The sequence below is a fragment of the Acanthochromis polyacanthus genome, chromosome 3 (assembly GCF_021347895.1).
Source record: "Acanthochromis polyacanthus isolate Apoly-LR-REF ecotype Palm Island chromosome 3, KAUST_Apoly_ChrSc, whole genome shotgun sequence".
Lineage (NCBI taxonomy): Eukaryota > Metazoa > Chordata > Actinopteri > Pomacentridae > Acanthochromis > Acanthochromis polyacanthus.
Genome location: NC_067115.1, coordinates 19,929,782 through 19,948,912, shown reverse-complemented (window position 1 = coordinate 19,948,912; position 19,131 = coordinate 19,929,782). Strand labels below are relative to the sequence as shown.

Below are 19,131 nucleotides of genomic sequence, written 5' to 3'. Positions count from 1 at the left end.
AAGTCAATCTCCAGACTTCAACCCTATAGAGCTGCATTTTAGCTGCTAAAGAGGTGAGTTAAGGGAGTAACCTCCAAAACAAACAACAACTGGAAGAGGCTGTGGTAAAAGCCTAGAAAAACATGAATGCAAAAATTTGGTGATGTCAGTGGGTGATAGGCTTGATGCAGTTATTGCAAGCAAAGGATTTGCAATTAAATATTAAGTCTTATTTGGTTTAATCTATTTTAAGTATCTGTTCCAAAACTTTTGCTCACATAAAGATTTGGTGTTCTGTTACAAATAATGCTGTCTTCTAAGCTGTGTATCACATCCACATGTAAATACCTGGAAATAAAAGCTGAAATGTTGATCTCTTGTCACATATTATTCATCTTTTGATGTCAAACCCAAATGCTTTCAGTCTACAGCAAAAATAAAGGAATTGGTCTCACTGTTCCAATACTTTTGGCGGGCAGTGTATGTATGAACATATACAAACATATGTAAATGTTATGTGGCTACACAGGTAGTTAGCAAAAGTATTGCAGAAGTATATGCCAACTTAAGAACATGGTCTTCATGATAAATTTGAAAACAAATGCTATCAAATTAGTGCTACAGGTTATTATGGGACAATCCATAGTTCAAGGGGACCATCAATTTTACTCCAGTTTGCTCATTTTTGAGTGCTCTGTCTGCACACTTTGCTCTGCTTCGTACGGTCAGTCCTGTGTACTTAAAGTTTAAAGTAAACTCCAAACCTTTTACAACAACATATTGATCCTTGCTTGAAACTCTCTGAGGGAAATCAAATAAGGGCATTTGCTGAAACTTTTAACAATTTGTTCAATCAAATTATCTGATTAATGAACTTCAGCTTCGGTCTGTTTTGAGAGAAGTTTCAACTATTTCTAAATCTCACAGCAACTCAAAAAGGGACACTGTTCTCACACTGCATAACACAGCACTATGATCTTGCATGTTTGTATATGAGGAGCTGCATGTGCATGTATGTCAGTGCGTGTTTGTGTGCGTGCGTGTGTGCGTATACCGTATGTGCATGTGTCAAACCACATGGGCAAAAAAAGTCAATCTACGATATAATGAAAATGCAAATTGTCTCTCCCGTGTCGACCTGTTCTGTCAATCAGCATCACAATACTCCATCGCCTTTCAACCTCTCACAAAACGGCCCACAATCAGCCCAGACGTGACTGGGACAAATCACCCCGCCAAGCCATTTCCATCATTCATTACAGATAAATCAATCTCCCTTATTGTTTTCTTCTCTCCTCATGTCCATTCCCCATTCTTCCATTGATTTCTGTCATCCTTCTATTTGTCTGCACTGCTTTTGTCTTTATCCCTCTCTTTCAACAGTTTCCCTCCATCCCATCCAGAGGGAGGGTTTTGTAATTGGTAGAAAAAAAAGTTGTTGACATAGAAAAACAACAACAACAAGAAACGATCCAGCTGGAAGTGAATTGGATGATTAAAGATTAGTAATTAACTCCAGGCTCTGTTTTCAATTACAGTCCAGAGGTAATGGATTGTTTTTTGTTTGTTTGTTGTGACCTGGTCCAGACTCCCAATTAGCCTCGTCTTTGTTTGAGGCCGCAGAGGTTGAGGTGGAAGGAGTTAGTTTGTAACACAAAAGCTAAGCGGGGCTAAATTAACAGGAGGCTTATTTCACTGGCTGGCCTTATTTCCTCTCTTTTGCTCCTGAAGTTGTCATCTTATGGAGGAGATGTACAAAGGCACGTACAGATCAGTACCGTAGCAAAATCGTAATCCGTGTTAGTGAAAAAGTCAGAAATGTGAGGGATTCGTGTTTTGGTGTTGACCAAGGACTTTTAGCGAGCGTGAATTGTATTTTTTCTAGCAAAATACTTGACATTCAGTAACAGGTATGAATTCTGTCGAACATTACAGAAGACAAAAACATTTAAACAAGTTTAGAGTTTTAAAACCCACAATAAACTACTTTTCTGGCTTCTTGGGGGCTGCAGAAACAGAATGTAAATTCAGCTCTAATCACCTTCTTAGGAAATATTCGCCCATTTAGGCCAACATTCAGCAGATATGAAAGAACATTACATGCATTTGGAGTTGTGTTTCCAGTAAACCTCTTAAACAAATAGTTGCTAAATGTGTCACTAGGTTTACCAAGCAGCTAACATAGTCTGTTTGTCATTTGGTGCCAGACAAATGTGTTCAGTCATTCCACACAAAACAGCTCAAGCTGCAACTGGAAAGGTCGAAATAAAAGTTAAAATGGTAAACTTGTAAGCAAGAAAATGACCTAAAAACATCAACTATGACCTTATGTCAGCACAATGTCCTGTAGAGCTGATGGGAAATGGAGATCTGAGGGTTTTGAAATAGTATACAAATAGTGATTTGAGCTTCTTTTAATAAATGCGCAAATGGTGTACATGTCACATGTATAGTTGAATAAGCTGTAGGCCTCATTGATCATTCTTCCTGTACAAAGTGTGAAGCAATACCTTCATGTTGTGCAGACATTATTAGCAGAAAAGGTTTGCAGCATTTATTTAATGTAAAAATGCATTTCAGAGTTGAGATGATGTTAGTACAAGGCTACAGTAGCCATGCATTCATTACATTCATTCATTTTGTTAACAATCTCACAAAATACAACCATCATTTTTACTGGTACTCAGGCATAAACACACCAGATACTCTTCCTTTTTATGATGGAATCACTGAAGCCCATACATCTTTGTCATGGATAAACTATGTCTATGAGGACAAACACAAAAATATGCTGAAATTTAACCATTCAACTTTACATACTGAAAATATTCTGAAATTTAACCATTCAACTTGGCTAAGGTGAACAGCTGAAGCCATATATTATCTTTTGTCCTATTATTGCAGAGAACAAGGACCAAACAGTCAGTTTGGAGATCACAGATGAGCACCGTTGACAGCTCTTTTATAGAACGTGTGACGCATCAGTTTTCTATTCAGACATGCCGGAAGAAATGTGATTATATCCTGTGAATATAGAAGATAAGGTGAATCTCTGAGTGCAGATACCCGCTGTTGCAATGTTCGGGACAGGTCATCTCTTTAAAGGCATTATGGAGGATGGTTTTTTTTGTTTAATTTGTCTGATTCACATAAAATGAATATACTGACCTTTAGTGGACTTGTATGTTTGGTCTCTAAAAAAATTAAAAATTAAAAAAATAACTGTGGACATGGCAGGACCTGAAAAACATCAGCCAATCATTGCGCTCGGACCGAGGCATTTGGTTTGCTCCCTTTCCTGTCAATCAAAAATCTTCCGGCTCAGACCTAGTTATGTAGATTACGTACGCCTTGGACTTACGTGTTTTGTGTATGTGTTGCTTTGGTATAGCTTCGTAGTTAGCTGGCGACTTGTTTTGCTCATCTTTTTTTACATAATGGCAGATAAAGATCCAGGGGGACCCAGCCGTAAAAGAAAGCTTCACGAGTGCTACGCAAGTTTCTGGAGGGGGGCGTTTCTTCGTAAATGTTAAGAGGGGGGAGGTTAGAGGGGGGTGAGGGAGAGGTTGTATGTGCGCATGCGCATGCTACATTCAAAGTCGTAGGAAATTAAATCTCCTCTAATGCCTTTAAGGCTTGTGGTTTTCGTGGCCACACAGCAGTTAATGATAACACAGCAGGGATTTGTCTTTGACTATTGATGAAGACACCTGTGTTGTTTATTTGGTTGTAGTCAGAGGTGTGATAGGACTCGAAATTTTAACCATACCTTCTTTTTTTTCATTTTACACACAGAAGCAAGCCCATATATTAATATAAATGTTTTGATGTATGTGTCTGTCTAGATGTTGTCTTTGCTTTGTGTTTAAACCACATATTAAGACCTGATACAGTAAGGACATTAAATTAGATTAGGTCTGTAAGGGTGTCTGTGTAATCAGAGTTTGATCTCAGTTCTCATCTTAACTCCTCTGGTGACAGCAGCTTACCTTTATAATGACCTCCATAAATCACTCGATCAGAATCACATTTTGTTGAGGAAACTCCACTGACACTTAGTTCCAATAAGATTCAGTTTGAAATAAGGAAGTGGCTGTGACCTTTTCTGGTTTCAGAAGCAGAAAATCTATTTATATTGTTAGCCTGATAAACAGCTTCTCGATTAGGTCGCACAAAAAGGACGGCAATATGTAATATAATGCAGGTTTCACCATCATTTATAGACAGCCAGCGTTACTCAGTTCATGGGACCTTTTTACAATTAATTTGAAGGCAAATGTTGAGATTTTCAGTAAGAAGCATCTTTTTTTAAAATAATTTCTTTACAAACTAAAAGCAAATATTTGCAAGTGAGTCTTGTAGACTGACTGAGGTTAAGTGAGACTCACTTTATTACACATAATACTATTCAGCGTTGATTAGTTTAACAATAATTCATCGAATTGTGTTGTTTTTTTTTGATGTCCTTCTTATTAAATTTTCAGATTTGTGTTGCTTGGTCTAAGTCAAGTAGTGAAAATGATGCTTGAGATAATCCACTGACATTTGCAAGCAAAAGGGGATTCCTAAACTCTCACATACCACCAAGATTATCAGTACCAATCATCCATTGCATGTCTGCTCAGACTGCAGTTTAGAAGCATCCGGCTGCCAGCTGTGTGTGTGTATGTCTGCCTGTAGCATTAACCGGTTTGTGTGCATTCAAACAGGAAAAAAAAAATACATAGAAAAGTAGCTTTGGAAAATGAAGCAACTTAATCGGCTCAACATCGCAGTTCATTCTGAAAAAAGCCAGTAAACAAAATCTTACAGTGATGTACAAACTGTCCGTGGAACACGAGTGTGAGTCAGTGAGCTCTGCTAATATCTAATGTACTTTCTTTCAGGAATAATAAGGGCTGACATCATGAGCTTCTCTGCTTTTCTCAGATCTAAAATAGCTTTAATTCGCAAATGTACAGAAGAGATACAGAAAAGGGCAGGTGTTTGAAAACAAAACTTGCCTTGAAATGGGACAATTTCTTCAATTCCATCCATAGTCATCCATCCCATAAGAAAATGTGTTAAGTATAACATATGTAAGTCATGCTGTCGACATCTTTCTTTCATTTGCTTTGTGCATCTTTGTGAGTGTTCGTCTGTGTGTTTGGGTCTTACAACTCCCTTTATATTCTGCAGAGTTGTGCTTCGGTACAGTTATTTACGTGTTTTGCTTCCTTAGATCTCCTTTGTTTTGTTTTAGTCTTTATTGAAGTTATTTTTGATTATTTATTTTTTTTAATTTCTAATGACTTTGCACAATTTTCATCATAAACATGCTCTGATTTGGGAAATTTAGTCTGAAAAGCCACAGGTGCTGCAGAAAACAGCAGCTATGATCATATCTATCTCTTATCTAGTACAGTCAGAAAGTGTCTAGTTTTCCCCATTTCTGGTGTTTTTGTTTCCCCCCTCGCCAGTGTTTCTCATTGTTTTGTCCCCTTTTGTCATCTTGCTGTGTCTCTATGTGTGACTTGCTGTCAGTCATCTCCAGCAGGATATCCACTTTTGCTCTTTCCTCCACTCTCAGGTCTCGCTCTGACAAGTTGACGTTCTTCATGTTTCTTGATTCCTGGTTAACCTGTGTCTCCTTGCCTGGTTTGTCAGCCAGCCTGGCTGCCTTCTCATTTGCCTGTCCACATCACGCAGCTCAACGCCATCCCTCTGCCCAGCCCATAGCCCCGCTTACCCAGGCAGACACACACCAACCTTGGCTTTATCCTCTGTCAGCCACAACCACTGAACAGTACTGCCTGGGCTCTCAACCATCTCCAGTCGGCTCATCCTTTACATCTCACATTCTCAACCTCAGTATTAAACTGTGTTATGTTGGCATTTGTCTCCAAATCTGCCGCATGCAACAGAGAGATCATTACACTGTATGTTGGATCCCATCTGAAACTGAATATTGATTGGTCTTTGGCTGCTACAATATTTTCTTCTAATTTGCAAAACTGTCATATTGACAATAGATTTGGTAGGTTGTACACACGTGGACAAAATTGTTGGTACCCCTCAGTTAAAGAAGGAAAAACCCACAATTCTCACTGAAATCACTTGAAACTCACAAAAGTAACAATAAATAAAAATTTATTGAAAATTAAATAATCAAAATCAGCCATCACTTTTGAATTGTTGATTAACATAATTATTTTAAAAAACAAACTAATGAAATAGGGCTGGACAAAAATGATGGTACCCATAACTTAATATTTTGTTGCACAACCTTTTGAGGCAATCACTGCAATTAAACGATTTCTGTATTTGTCAATGAGCGTTCTGCAGCTGTCAACAGGTATTTTGGCCCACTCCTCATGAGCAAACAGCTCCAGTTGTCTCAGGTTTGATGGGTGTCTTCTCCAAATGGCATGTTTCAGCTCCTTCCACATATGTTCAATGGGATTCAGATCTGGGCTCATAGAAGGCCACTTTAGAATAGTCCAACGCTTTTCTCTCAGCCATTCTTGGGTGTTTTTGGCTGTGTGTTTTGGATCGTTGTCCTGTTGGAAGACCCATGACCTGCGACTGAGACCAAGCTTTCTGACACTAGGCAGCACATTTCTCTCCAGAATGCCTTGATAGTCTTCAGATTTCATCGTACCTTGCACACTTTCAAGACACCCTGTGCCAGATGCAGCAAAGCAGCCCCAAAACATTACTGAGCCTCCTCCATGTTTCACCATAGGGACAGTGTTCTTTTCTTCGTATGCTTGGTTTTTGAGTCTATGAACATAGAGTTGATGTGCCTTACCAAAAAGCTCCAGTTTGGTCTCATCTGTCCAAAGGACATTCTCCCAGAAGCTTTGTGGCTTGTCAACATGCATTTTTGCAAATTCCAGTCTTGCTTTTTTATGAGTTTTTTTCAGCAGTGGTGTCCTCCTTGGTCGTCTCCCATGAAGTCCACTTTGGCTCAAACAACGACGAATGGTGCGATCTGACACTGATGTACCTTGGCCTTGGAGTTCACCTTTAATTTCTTTGGAGGTTGCTCTGGGCTCTTTGGACACAATTCGAACGATCCGTCTCTTCAATTTGTCATCAATTTTCCTCTTGCGGCCACGTCCAGGGAGGTTGGCTACTGTCCCGTGGGTCTTGAACTTCTGAATAATATGAGCCACTGTTGTCACAGGAACTTCAAGCTGTTTAGAGATGGTCTTATAGCCTTTACCTTTAAGATGTTTGTCTATAATTTTTTTCGGATGTCCTGGGACAATTCTCTCCTTCGCTTTCTGTTGTCCATGTTCAGTGTGGTACACACCTTTTCACCAAACAGCAGGGTGACTACTTGTCTCCCTTTAAATAGGCAGACTGACTGATTATGAGTTTGGAAACACCTGTGATGTCAATTAAATGACACACCTGAGTTAATCATGTCACTCTGATCAAATAGTTTTCAATCTTTTATAGAGGTACCATCATTTTTGTCCAGGCCTGTTTCATTAGTTTGTTTTTTTTAAATAATTATGTTAATCAACAATTCAAAAGTAATGGCTGTTTTTGATTATTTAATTTTCAATAAATTTTTATTTATTGTTACTTTTGTGAGTTTCAAGTGATTTCAGTGAGAATTGTGGGTTTTTCCTTCTTTAACTGAGGGGTACCAACAATTTTGTCCACGTGTGTATAGGCCTGTAGGACATAGTAACTATAGTGTTAGGGTAGATCCAAAATTGGCATAGGCTGCAGGAGTACATTATGCGAAGCCTGTAAGCAAATAAAGTAATATATCAACAGGATAAATTACAGCTTCTATTTATGCGTTATTCCCATGGCCTGGAACTGACTGTATAATCATCAGTACAATTTAGGGTATCTATCAATTCCTGCAGGCCATCAGTGAGCTTAGTGGGAGACCCATTTATAAGCATCAACAGAAACAAAACAGTAAAAAAAAAGCAAAATCCAGCAACACCAACTGTGCAGCTCAGACAGTGCTGTGAACATTGGGAGTAGCTTTTGTTTTTAATACAGATTTCCTGCTTTTTCTGTGGCTGCAGTGGCTTTACAGACGCTGCTGGTTCGCTCAGCCTCAGGCTACGTTCTGTTTTAAGGTAGACAGCTCATTAACAATAGTGACACTTGCTTCTGGGGGAATTTAACCAACTGAGGGAAAGGCGGACTGGATTATCAAAAGCTGCATATTAGAGCTGTGAGCTTGTGACACTTTCACCACCATAGAATTTGACTAAAAACAATGTAGTTTTCTGCTGCAGATGGCCAATTTAGCCATTTTAAAAATGCATCAATTTTTCTTAAAAGTGGGCCAGAGAAAATGTCTATATTTGCTTTTTGTAAGAGCCTGAAGTGAGGTGATGCCTCGTGCCATTGGGTATTTTCTGAGTCTGACAGAATGCTTTTTGAAGTTCAGTCATTTCTTCTTCTGTGTGGGTAGCATGTGGACAATTATGTCTACATGTGTGTGTCTTTCTGCATTTGCGTGAGCCAAGATGCCTTCTGCACACACATACATGCGCACAGAGGCACTCCCACGCACAGACACACAAACACAAGGTGTAAAACTCCCATGTTTGCCCAGTGGATTCCCGCTGATAGAGCAGAACAATTCCCACAACCCGCAGAGAGGGACAGCCTGCATGGGCGGTGGGCTGTCAGTCAAATCCACATGTACAAGTGCAAGTGATGCATGAAGGGAGTTTGAGATTTCGCTGTCATCTCCAGTCTGGTCCCCTGCAGATCCCCCCCAACCCCCCCACCCCTTCTCCCTCCATTTCTGCTCCGATGCTCTGCTGGCCACAAAGTCTGTAAAAAATCTGTGCTGAGACTAAAACTGACTGCAAATCATTTAAAATAAGGTGGTGTAGTGTTGTAGCTTGGGTCGCTCTCTGTTTGCTAGTCCTGTGTAAGCTGTGAGCTGTATGAGTGTACAGTGTTTAACTATGTGACCAGTGTGGAAAATGAATAAATAAGAGAAAATGCTCGTTATACTCCATCTCAGTCTCTCTTGTAAATTTGTTTCTCAAACATGGTATCTCTACATAGTGTCTTTCTACTTACGGCTGCTATTGTTAGTCCTGCAGTACCACAACCTGCCACTAGGTGCCGCTGATGCATCCTGAACATTATCGCTGTCCGTGGTGCTGAAATACTTCCCAACAGGGCTCTGCATGTTATTCAATGGCAGCCACAAAAACACAGTCAGACTGCATCATAACAAGCCAGAACTAAAGAATCACAAGTCACAAGTCAGTCCACAACAATCTGCAGAATAGACCTGAGAAAGACCTGAGAAAGTCTGTCATGAAAAGGAAAGCATAAGCTGAACAGGAGAAAAAGTATGCCACAGTGAAGGATTTTACTCATAGTGAGACGAGAACAAAGAAAGTTGAGGTTTCTGAGCGGTGCTTGAGTGCTTTTCCTGTCACAACAGAAGTTCAAACTTAAGAGTCGTAAATGACGCCATGCAGAGGCGAATGCGACGGCGGAGGCTATGACCAGCGGCTCTGTCCGTCACTGAACCGGCGTTAAGTCACACACGAGAAACTGCAGTGAGACAGGAAGTTATGGGAATCTTTTTCCAAATAAAAGAAAAAAAATTGTAGCTTGAGTCCTGATCGGCCCTTAAGGTTATTGTGCCATTGGAATTGATTACAAAAACCTTTTAGCAGGTCTTTATTATGCAGTCTACAGTTTCCAGTATAAGTTTGTCTCATGCACAAAGAACAAACATAATAATAATAATAATAATAATAATAATAATAATTACGGAGCCCCCAAGGGGACATCCTTCGTGTTGTATTTTCTCTCCTTCCTGTTTGTGTTATATCCCTTCCTGTTGTACTTTTTCTCCTCCGCGTTTGTATTTTATTCCTTCGCGTTGTACTTTCTCTCCTCCGCGTTTGTGTTCTATCCCTCCGCCTTTATTTTTAAGGAACACTTTTGTCATTTTTGCTGTTGACAAGTTGTTTTTCAAAGACGGAGTTCGCGTTCAAAGTCGAACTCCGCGTTCAAAGTCGAACTCTGCGCTTAAAAACGAACTCCGCATTCAAAGTCGAACTCCGTCTTGGGCCCGAGCAGTGTCACTCAGTCAGTCTGTTGAGCGTGCAGCAGGGGAGTCAGAGGACGGATTCCTACGGTACTACTTCCTGTCCAAACTTAGTTTGGAGGTTTGCTTTGCCTGGCACACCGGCTGATCATCACCTTGGGACATTACACGCCAAACGGTAAATAATTATTTTAATGAATACCACAGTGCTTCGTCTATTGTTCTGAACTCTGCTTATCTCAAGTCACATTAGCCCTTTCTGTATTACTGCTTTGGTTTGCACGCAAGCATGAAGCTAAAAGGAGCGCTCGTTTTTGTCAACGTTTCTACTGACCAAACCGCGACTGTTTCTCTGAATGTATAAAAAGCGCACGGTCCCGCGCACGGTCCCACTGAACAAAAATGAGCGCTCCTTTTAGCTTCATGCTAGCGTGCAAACCGAAGCAGTCCAACTGCGATAAATACAGAAAGGGCTAATGTGACTTGAGATAAGCAGAGTTCAGAACAATAGACGAAGCACAGTGGTATTCATTAACATAATTATTTACCGTTTGGCGTGTAATGTCCCAAGGTGATGATCAGCCGGTGTGCCAGGCAAAGCAAACCTCCAAACTAAGTTTGGACAGGAAGTAGTACCGTAGGAATCCGTCCTCTGACTCCCCTGCTGCACGCTCAACAGACTGAGTGACACTGCTCGGGCCCAAGACGGAGTTCGACTTTGAACGCGAAGTTCGTTTTTAAACGCGGAGTTCGACTTTGAACGCGGAGTTCGACTTTGAACGCGGAGTTCGACTTTGAACGCGAACTCCGTCTTTGAAAAGCAACTTGTCAACAGCAAAAATGACAAAAGTGTTCCTTAAAAAATAAAGGCGGAGGGCAAAAATGACAAAAGTGTTCCTTAAAAAATAAACGCGGAGGGATAAAACACAAACGCGGAGGAGAGAAAGTACAACGCGAAGGAAAAAAACACAAACGCGAAGGAATAAAATACAAACGCGGAGGAGAAAAAGTACAACAGGAGGGATATAACACAAACAGGAAGGAGAGAAAATACAACATGAAGGATGTCCCCTAGGGGGCTCCGTAAATAATAGTTTTAGTTTTATGTCACTTTTTTTATCAAATCTATGTCTATTTGTATAGTTATTTTTTAAATTCTTTCTTGACCAAATTTTAGGGTTATATAATAGGATTGAGACACTAATGCTGATATCTCAAAAAGAAAAAAAGGGCTGATCATAAAAGGGCAGATTTTGAGATTTGAAGGTTGTGCCATTTTCCATTAACAGTAGAAACAGTCCCTGCTCAACAAGACTATGAACAGTTTCACACACATGTGCACACACACACACAAACAAACCCCTCAAACTCACATACACAAACCTCCTGTTTCTTGTTTTTGTTGTTGTTTGTTTTTTTTCTTAGTGCTTTTGTTAATATGGATTTCTGTGTCGTTTTCCATCATAAGTAGAAATAGTCTCAGTAAGGCTATTAGCAATTTTACACGCAAAATAAATCACATACATTAATTTAAAATGTATTTTTAATTGTTAATTTATTTTGGGTTTTTTTTGTTGTTTCCCATTATTCCAACTCGTCCCTGCTCAGCAAGGCTATTATTTTGAAAAGACTACCCGGACGTTCATAACTGAATTAACTCTACCTTGACCGTAGAGAAGTGAACGACTTGACTGGCTGACTGGCCATAGTCGCTCTGGCTTCGGTGCGAAGTTAAAACGAAGCTGCCTCTCCTCTTTATTTTGCAATTCCCCCGGTGAGAAAGCGCAGATATTCAACCGACTCACACTTTCAGGTCAACATATTTCCCTCCCCCCCAAAACGCCATTTTTTAAAAATTTTATTTTGTTTCGGGGTGACTCTACATCGGATATGACTCCTGCGGTCGACACAACCGGCGGCGACTTCTTCTGCTGCTGCTCCTCTTCTCCCCCTGATTCCCCGTTTTCGCCTGGAATAACGCTTTAAATGACATTTCCGCACATGGATGAGGAGACTTGCTGAATGAAACTTTCTGCCGTTTCTCCCGGACGAGCCAAGAAGCGCTGATGGGAGCAGCTTTTATCCACAACAAGCGAGTTGATTGCGGCTGGATCCTCTGGATGGGACGCAGTTAGAAAAAAAAATAACAGAAGATGTTTGGTCACGTCAAGTTCCAGGTCGGGAGGTTAACAACAATGTCAGGGGTCGCTCGTTTTGGGAAATGATTACTGGCAGCACCGACGGTAAAATAATGGTCAGAAGATGTCTAGTAACGTTCAAACCATTCAGGTAAGAGACAAAGAGCTGAATCTGTGCACAGTTTCCCCTCCAGCATTGTCTCTATTGTGGCTGCACATATGTTTCCCTCACACACACGTCCCAAAACTGTGAGTTGCAAAGCGTTGACAAATTCCTCTAATGGGGCAACGTGTAAATACTGTAGAGCCAAGGTGTGCTCACATGTCACTCATCCAAACACCCACACAGCAGATGCTTCCCTCGCTCTTCCAGATGAATTAGATCCAGATCCATATGGATAAAGAGGCAACACGCAGCTGTAAATCTGGCTGCTGTAAATAAGCCTCCACTACCAGCCAAGCGAGCTGCAACTTCAGCTTCCTCCTGGCTGCATGGATGGCTCCATTATGCTTTGTTTGAGGACACAAATGAGAAAACTGGCAGGGATTTCTTTGCACATGTTAACCACATGAGGAATTGATACCTCACAGCCCATTGCATACCAATGCTCTGCTAACCTGCTTCACGCTTTAATGCACTAATACATAAAGACCCCGAGGAATTACAGGATTTAAATCTTGCAATTAATCAATATTTTCCCAATTGTAGCCCAGCACTGGTGTTCAAAGCTGGAGGATGTCCACAGCTGGTTGCCAAACGGTCACATTGTATCTAATTTCCACCCGCTGTTGGATAGTGAGATGGAGCAGCAGTGTAAAAGCGCTATTACAGTCGTACTGCACCTGCTGTCTATTCAGTAATGTATTCAATTAAGCAGCTTTTTGTTAAATATTTAAAAAATAAAACACAAAAAGGATGAACAGCACAGGCAGTGAGAGGCTGTGGCAATGTAAATGAAACCAGATTACTAGATTAGAGCTTGTTTTCAGGATGGTTTTGCCTTTGTTTAATAGTGTTTGACAGAAAATAACAGTAAAAGCACAAAGAGAGATGAAGTTCTAGTGTGGAGTCTGCATCATAGATCACTAAAAAGAGTAAATACAGACTAAATCATGCTTTCAACAGGCACATCTAATTGACACATCTACTGTGCTGTTGAGTCGACATGCCATAAAGCCCCTGTTTTTATGTAATTAATGGGAAAGTTGAAAGTTGCCATGCAGCCTGTTTGTCAGGAGATCTGAATCTTCTCCAGGATTTAGGCTACTTTTAGCTGCCAGGAAAAGTTTCTTGGAAGACGCCACAGCTAACACCTACACCGCGGCTCCTTCACGGCTGGCAGAACCGCTCTCTCCTCAAAATCATCCACCTAGAGGCAAAATCTGATAAGTCTATTTGTGCGAGGAAGCCAGTTAGCTGATCTCACATCTCTCCCTCTGATCCAATTATAAGGAGCAGGGCATTTACTTTAAGCCTGTTAATTAAAGACTCGTCAGGCAGGACCGAGGCCTAATCCTCTCATATCACCCACCTAACGCCACTTTGGAAAAACGGCTAAATGATAAGAGTGGAGGCGATTGCCCTAGGACGGCATCGGATCGGCTTCTGCACACCCACATGAGCTGAACATATTTTTTTCCTTCTTTGCCTTTCCATCAGTCTCTGCCTTTGTCCTGCGTTCACACAGAAATTCTTTGATTACCGAAAGGAATAGATGACAAAAACTTTATGGTTGCCCATAAAATCAGCCAATTTTCTCCCCTGCCCTCTGTGTGACCCTTTTCTCTTTTCAACCTGCCACTGAGCCGCTTGTGTTTTTCTTACTGTAATAACACAGAGGCAATGAAAAGCAAATAATGGTGCAGCTGACGTGTATAACTTGCCCTAGATCAGGTCAGTGATTTAATTTGAAGCTTTACCTTCCCTTGGCTTGTTGACCAGATGGTCGTACAGTGAGAGCGTAATCCATGCAGATGAAAGTATGTTTGGTTCATGCCATCACCTCGATGTCAAATAATCCCTTGATTACATCGATTGCATAGGATTGGATTCACATCAGCTACTGTATTGCTGCACTCTGGTCCTCTGACAATGATAGAGCCATTCTAATACATTCCACAATATGTCTGGAACAGATGGGGAGAATATTTTATTATTTCATGATATTTCAGCTTCCTGGGGGAGGTAGAGAGGTAAATGAGAGGGCATAGAGAATGAGCATGTGTGGTGAGATACCGGGGCTTTGGCATAAAGGCTGCAATCACGGTTTTCCTCTGTCTTTTTTTATTCTTTGTCTAACTCAGTGGAGCGGTCATTGACATGCTGCTGCTGCAATCCTGATGGTCACGGTGATAATCACATTAACGAGTTGTTTTATAACGTGCTTCTGCCACGAGAAAATTAAGTTAAGGCAACTTGGAAAGCTTCATTTCAACATGGCCTTATGCACAAGTCACTGTTTGTGTTGTTGCAGCGCCAGCTCGTAATGCAATTTCACCGTTTTGCTTACAAAATGTGTGGGAAACAATGATAAATGACCAATTTAACGGTAACGTCAGTGGAGCTGCTTTACTTTTTTTAGGTGATGGGACGGCTGTAGTCATGTTTGATGCCACAAATTAGACGAAAGCCTTGATTATGATCATTCAGTGTCAATATCTTCAAGAGAATAAAAAGTTCCCTCTTAAAGAAGCCCTATCCTGTTGGCCGTCCTTGAATCCACCTTAGTGTATTACAGGACAAGATACATTGGCTCTGTCTTGGAATACAAACTCGCCCTGGGGACTTGCCAAACCACCAAAGCTCTATACTTAACAGATTATTCAACATCATCTTCATCCATTTGGGTCAATCAGATCAGTTCAGCGAATGTGCTTTTAAGTGGCCATTCTTCCTCGCTGTTGATAGGAACTCATTTCTTACGGCTGCATAAATATTAAGGGGGTTTAATTCAGAGGTATGCATGACAGGAGCTACTTACAATTCCAGGAACTACTGTCAGATTTCACACTGGACCAGGCATTCAAGCAAACAGCTCCCGCCTGGCTTCAGAGAGAAAGCAATAGGGATGAATAATTCATTCATTTGTTATGTTAAGATTTAATTTTCCGACCTTGAGTGCAGAAGTTAAGGTTACCTGTGCAACACTGGCCTGAAATTAAATTTAAGTGAACTGTGATAATTAGATCGCAGTTCACATCTTTTTTTCTTTTTATTTACATTTCTGCTGCAGACATTGCTCATAATGTGCTAGATATGATCTGTGCCATTTGACCTTCATGTTTCTGAGAAATTACAGTGTATTTACATAAATATATACAATTTAAATAAATCTGTGAAAATGGCTTCAGCAGCTAAAATGAAAACTGTAGTCTTACTTGTTTACTGTCACACAAATCCGCCTTTGTGCTGCACTATTTATTCAAAATCTTCCAAGAATATTCCCTTGTGGGGGTTAGCAGTAGAGCAGAAACAATTTTAAAAGTAGGTCTTGACTTGCTAGTTGTGGAGGCTGACTGGTGTTTAGTCCACTGGATGAGAATCCCACACAGCTTTTCCTCAAGTGTTTCCCCCAAAGTGTCTCGGCATAATAAGATAACCTGTGATCCATATACACTGAAGAGACTAACTTAAGTAGGGCAGGATTTACGCAGACGCAAAAGACCCGATTTTCAAGTCTTTTAAGTCAAATATTTGGCTCTCTCATGGTTGTCTAACAAGGGGGAAATCGTCACAGAGCCTGATTTTTATTCTTTTCCTCAGAGGTACTGGAGAAAACACCAGATCTGTCCCACAAAGCGGGGTAAAGCAGAAGTTTCTATCACAAATCCAGGGACTGTACTTTAGATCTGAGGCCACATTTCAAATGTATTTCAAAATATAATCACCTGAGACCAGCTAAATGCTTTGTCACCCACCAAAACATTTTCCATAGAGTGAAGCAGTGACTCTATTACATCGTACACTGTCGTTGTCGACCCAGTTTTTGTGTACTTCAGGACAGCGTAGTGACTGAGAACAGTTTGTTTTTAGGGACTTCATAGTCCTCTACTCTCATACCAAAACCCTTCAAATTTCCTTCTCTCCTTGATATGCCTTTTCCTCCCTTCCCCTCTCATAGTACTTAAATAATCACCTTCATTTTGGAGCACACTGCTCACCCTTATTCTGGCAGATGTCCTCGATGTTTGCCAGATGATAACAGCACAACACTAGTTTGTCTCAAGTGCCCTTTGGCTTCAAGATTCCACTTTTCTACTTCTTATGACTGCTCTGTTTATGCTCTGCTGCTTGGAATTGCTGCTCAATTTTTCCCAACACTGTTCATTTCTCCTCTCCACATTTTCTTGCATCCTCTTATTTTTCATCCTTCAATTTTTTAATCTCTCTGTCAATCATTTCGTCTTGCAAAACCTGTCTTTTATAATTATTCATCTACATGCATTCCTACTTTTGTCTGTTTCCGCCTCCCTTTCTCTTTCCCTTACTTCCCACCTCCTCTTCATATATTCCAACTACTCCCCCAAAACATCCATTTACCTGCCCTTCCCCTTAAATATGTCACTTCTGTCTCAACTCATCGTCCTCTCTCCTCCCCCCTGTGTTGCAGGATATTCGTGGTGGGAATAGGCTTCTTCAGCCTGTGCTTTCTAATGACTTCTCTGGGGGGCAGTTCTCAGCCAAGAGACTGGGGGACTCCCCTTTCACCATCCGCACAGAAGGTACTGGCATGTGATGTGTGTGTGTGTGTGTGTGTGTGTGTATATGTGTGTGTGTGTGTTTATGTGTAAACAGCTCCTTCACTGAGCTAAAAATGCTGTAATGTCACTGCATATTGCAATGCTATAACTCTCCGTGGTCCTGCTGGCGCTTCACTGTCATGTGCCACTTTGTCAAAGCTGCACCACCTGTCACGGGAAAGTACGTATGAAATAGCCCACTATATCAAGATAAGGCAACAAAATCATAAAGTAAATGCCATTGCAGAGCCAGAACCAGTGAATTTATAAAACATTGCATTCATATACCCTTCAGCAGAAAAGCAGTTTTGTCTTTTTTCTTTTTAGAGTTGGGTTCAAGTGGAGTCTGGGGTTGTTGAGTGTTGCCACAAGGTGTGAAAAGTCAGAACTCACAGAATTCACACGTAGCTGAAACTTCTACACGTCCCAATCACAGTGCTATTTTGTATTTTTTGTTTTTTTTTACAATTTTCAGTCAATAAATGAGGACTTGAATGGTTGATTGATTAGTTGTTAACCTAAAATCCCAAATAAACATGTTATTTGCACTTCTGAGCCAGACATACGGCATATTTCTGTTAGATCACAGTTAACACACAGTAGTAAAAAGCCTTTGGAATGACCTAGTTCTGTGAATTAATTGTGTATTTTAAGTTCATAAGTAGACTCCTGACAGGAACACTGTGCTTCATGCAACAATGAATGTATATACAGTAAACTCCTATGATGACTACACGCCTATAGCTGTTACTCTCGGATTTATTTGTTCCTTAGTGTGCTTTCCTTATTGGTTTTTGGAGCCATCCTAGCTGGTCTATTAGGTAGAGTAGAAAGCACTAAACTGTCTCCATTTATAGACAGTTTGTCCACTGACTGAAGCATAGCTTTACTCTTTTGAGATTGCTTCTTTATTTGTTTCCAACTTAATGCCAACAGTTTTTGATAACAAGTCTTTGGGGAGTCTTTTTTGATGCTTCACATCATCAAATGCTTTCTGTGAACAGCGAACCTAAAATGTTTTATTTTTTTACATGTAAGTTGTTCTTCCATTCACCTCCTATCTTTTTTTAAATAATTGGAACTTGCAAATTCCTTAGTTTTTGTTGACCTTAAAAAGCATAAATTCCCACACGCAGCACATTGGTTGTTGCACTTATATTGCACGGACAGGGAAGCCTTTGTCCAGCAAAGCCATATCTCACCAGTTCAATCTCATTAATACAGTGGCCAGCCAGCAATATCACATGACCCAGAGTGTAGGCTGACCGCCAATGGCAAGGGAGGAAAAAAAAACAATGCCACTGTAATCTCCTGCTGTACAAGGTGTGAAGATTGAAAGTCAGAGGTCATTTTGCGAAGGCCAACCGCCCACTATGGCTGGAGCTAAAATAAGAAACCCTGTGTTCTGAGGGCATTTCCACATGTGATTGGCTTGTGTGTGCGCTCTGCTGCAGCTGAAGCTCGCCATGTGTCGGTCTGCGTGGGCGTGACAGCGAGTGAAAGACGGTGTAAGTGTTATTGTAAGTGTGAATCACTCAGGTGTTGGGGAGCGAGTATGTAGATTGTGGAAGAGAAAGATGAACCCGTGAAAATGGAAGCAGAAAGCACTGGCCTTAAATGAATGCAGAGATACGGCAGCATATTAACGAGCAAGAGCGGTGTGTGTGAGAGAGATAATGGAGCGGGAGAGGGGTTGGGTGGGGGGTCATTTGGGATTACTTCGTTTGTGATAAATTGAGATTACTGTGTTTGTGTGACAAATTAGGATTAGTGCGTATGTGTCAGTGTTTCTTAGTAAAATATATTTGATTAATCAACCACTCCTTCGCTGCAGCCTAGGAAGGCATCTGGAGCAAGCTCATTAAAAACTTCAGAGTCCAACCATGCATAGCCATAGGAGCAAACTGTGTGTGAGCGTGTATTTGTTTGTATCCTTCAAATATCTTTGTGCTTGTCGATGCACAAAAGATGCCCGCGTCTCTGTCATCTAGTTCGCCAGGCTACCGTTGTTTGTGTGCATGCCCCACTGTTTCACCCTCTTTTCTCCCTTTATGCGCGTCTCTGTGGTCTGCTACCTCACACTGTTTTTGCTGCTGCCTTCCTTTGTGTGTGTTTGTGTGCGTGTTTATGTGTGCTTGTGATGAGCTGGCAGGAAATTGGCTGTTAAATGGGGCGACAGCAGCAATGTGGGACAAGATTGAAACCAAAGAGACTGAGAGACCAATCCATCTG

At 40.9% G+C, this 19,131-nt stretch overlaps 1 protein-coding gene across 1 annotated transcript in view; it reads left to right on the top strand.

Annotated features, from left to right (window-relative positions):
• The first annotated feature begins 11,689 nt into the window (after positions 1 to 11,689).
• LOC110961498 (alpha-1,6-mannosylglycoprotein 6-beta-N-acetylglucosaminyltransferase B-like) overlaps positions 11,690 to 19,131 on the top strand; it is a 163,194-nt gene continuing 155,752 nt past the window's right edge. Inside the window, 3 exon segments of the mRNA XM_051945508.1 lie at positions 11,690 to 12,310; positions 16,770 to 16,819; positions 16,822 to 16,881. Coding sequence (XP_051801468.1) covers positions 12,243 to 12,310; positions 16,770 to 16,819; positions 16,822 to 16,881 — 178 coding nt within the window. The 5' untranslated portion in view covers positions 11,690 to 12,242.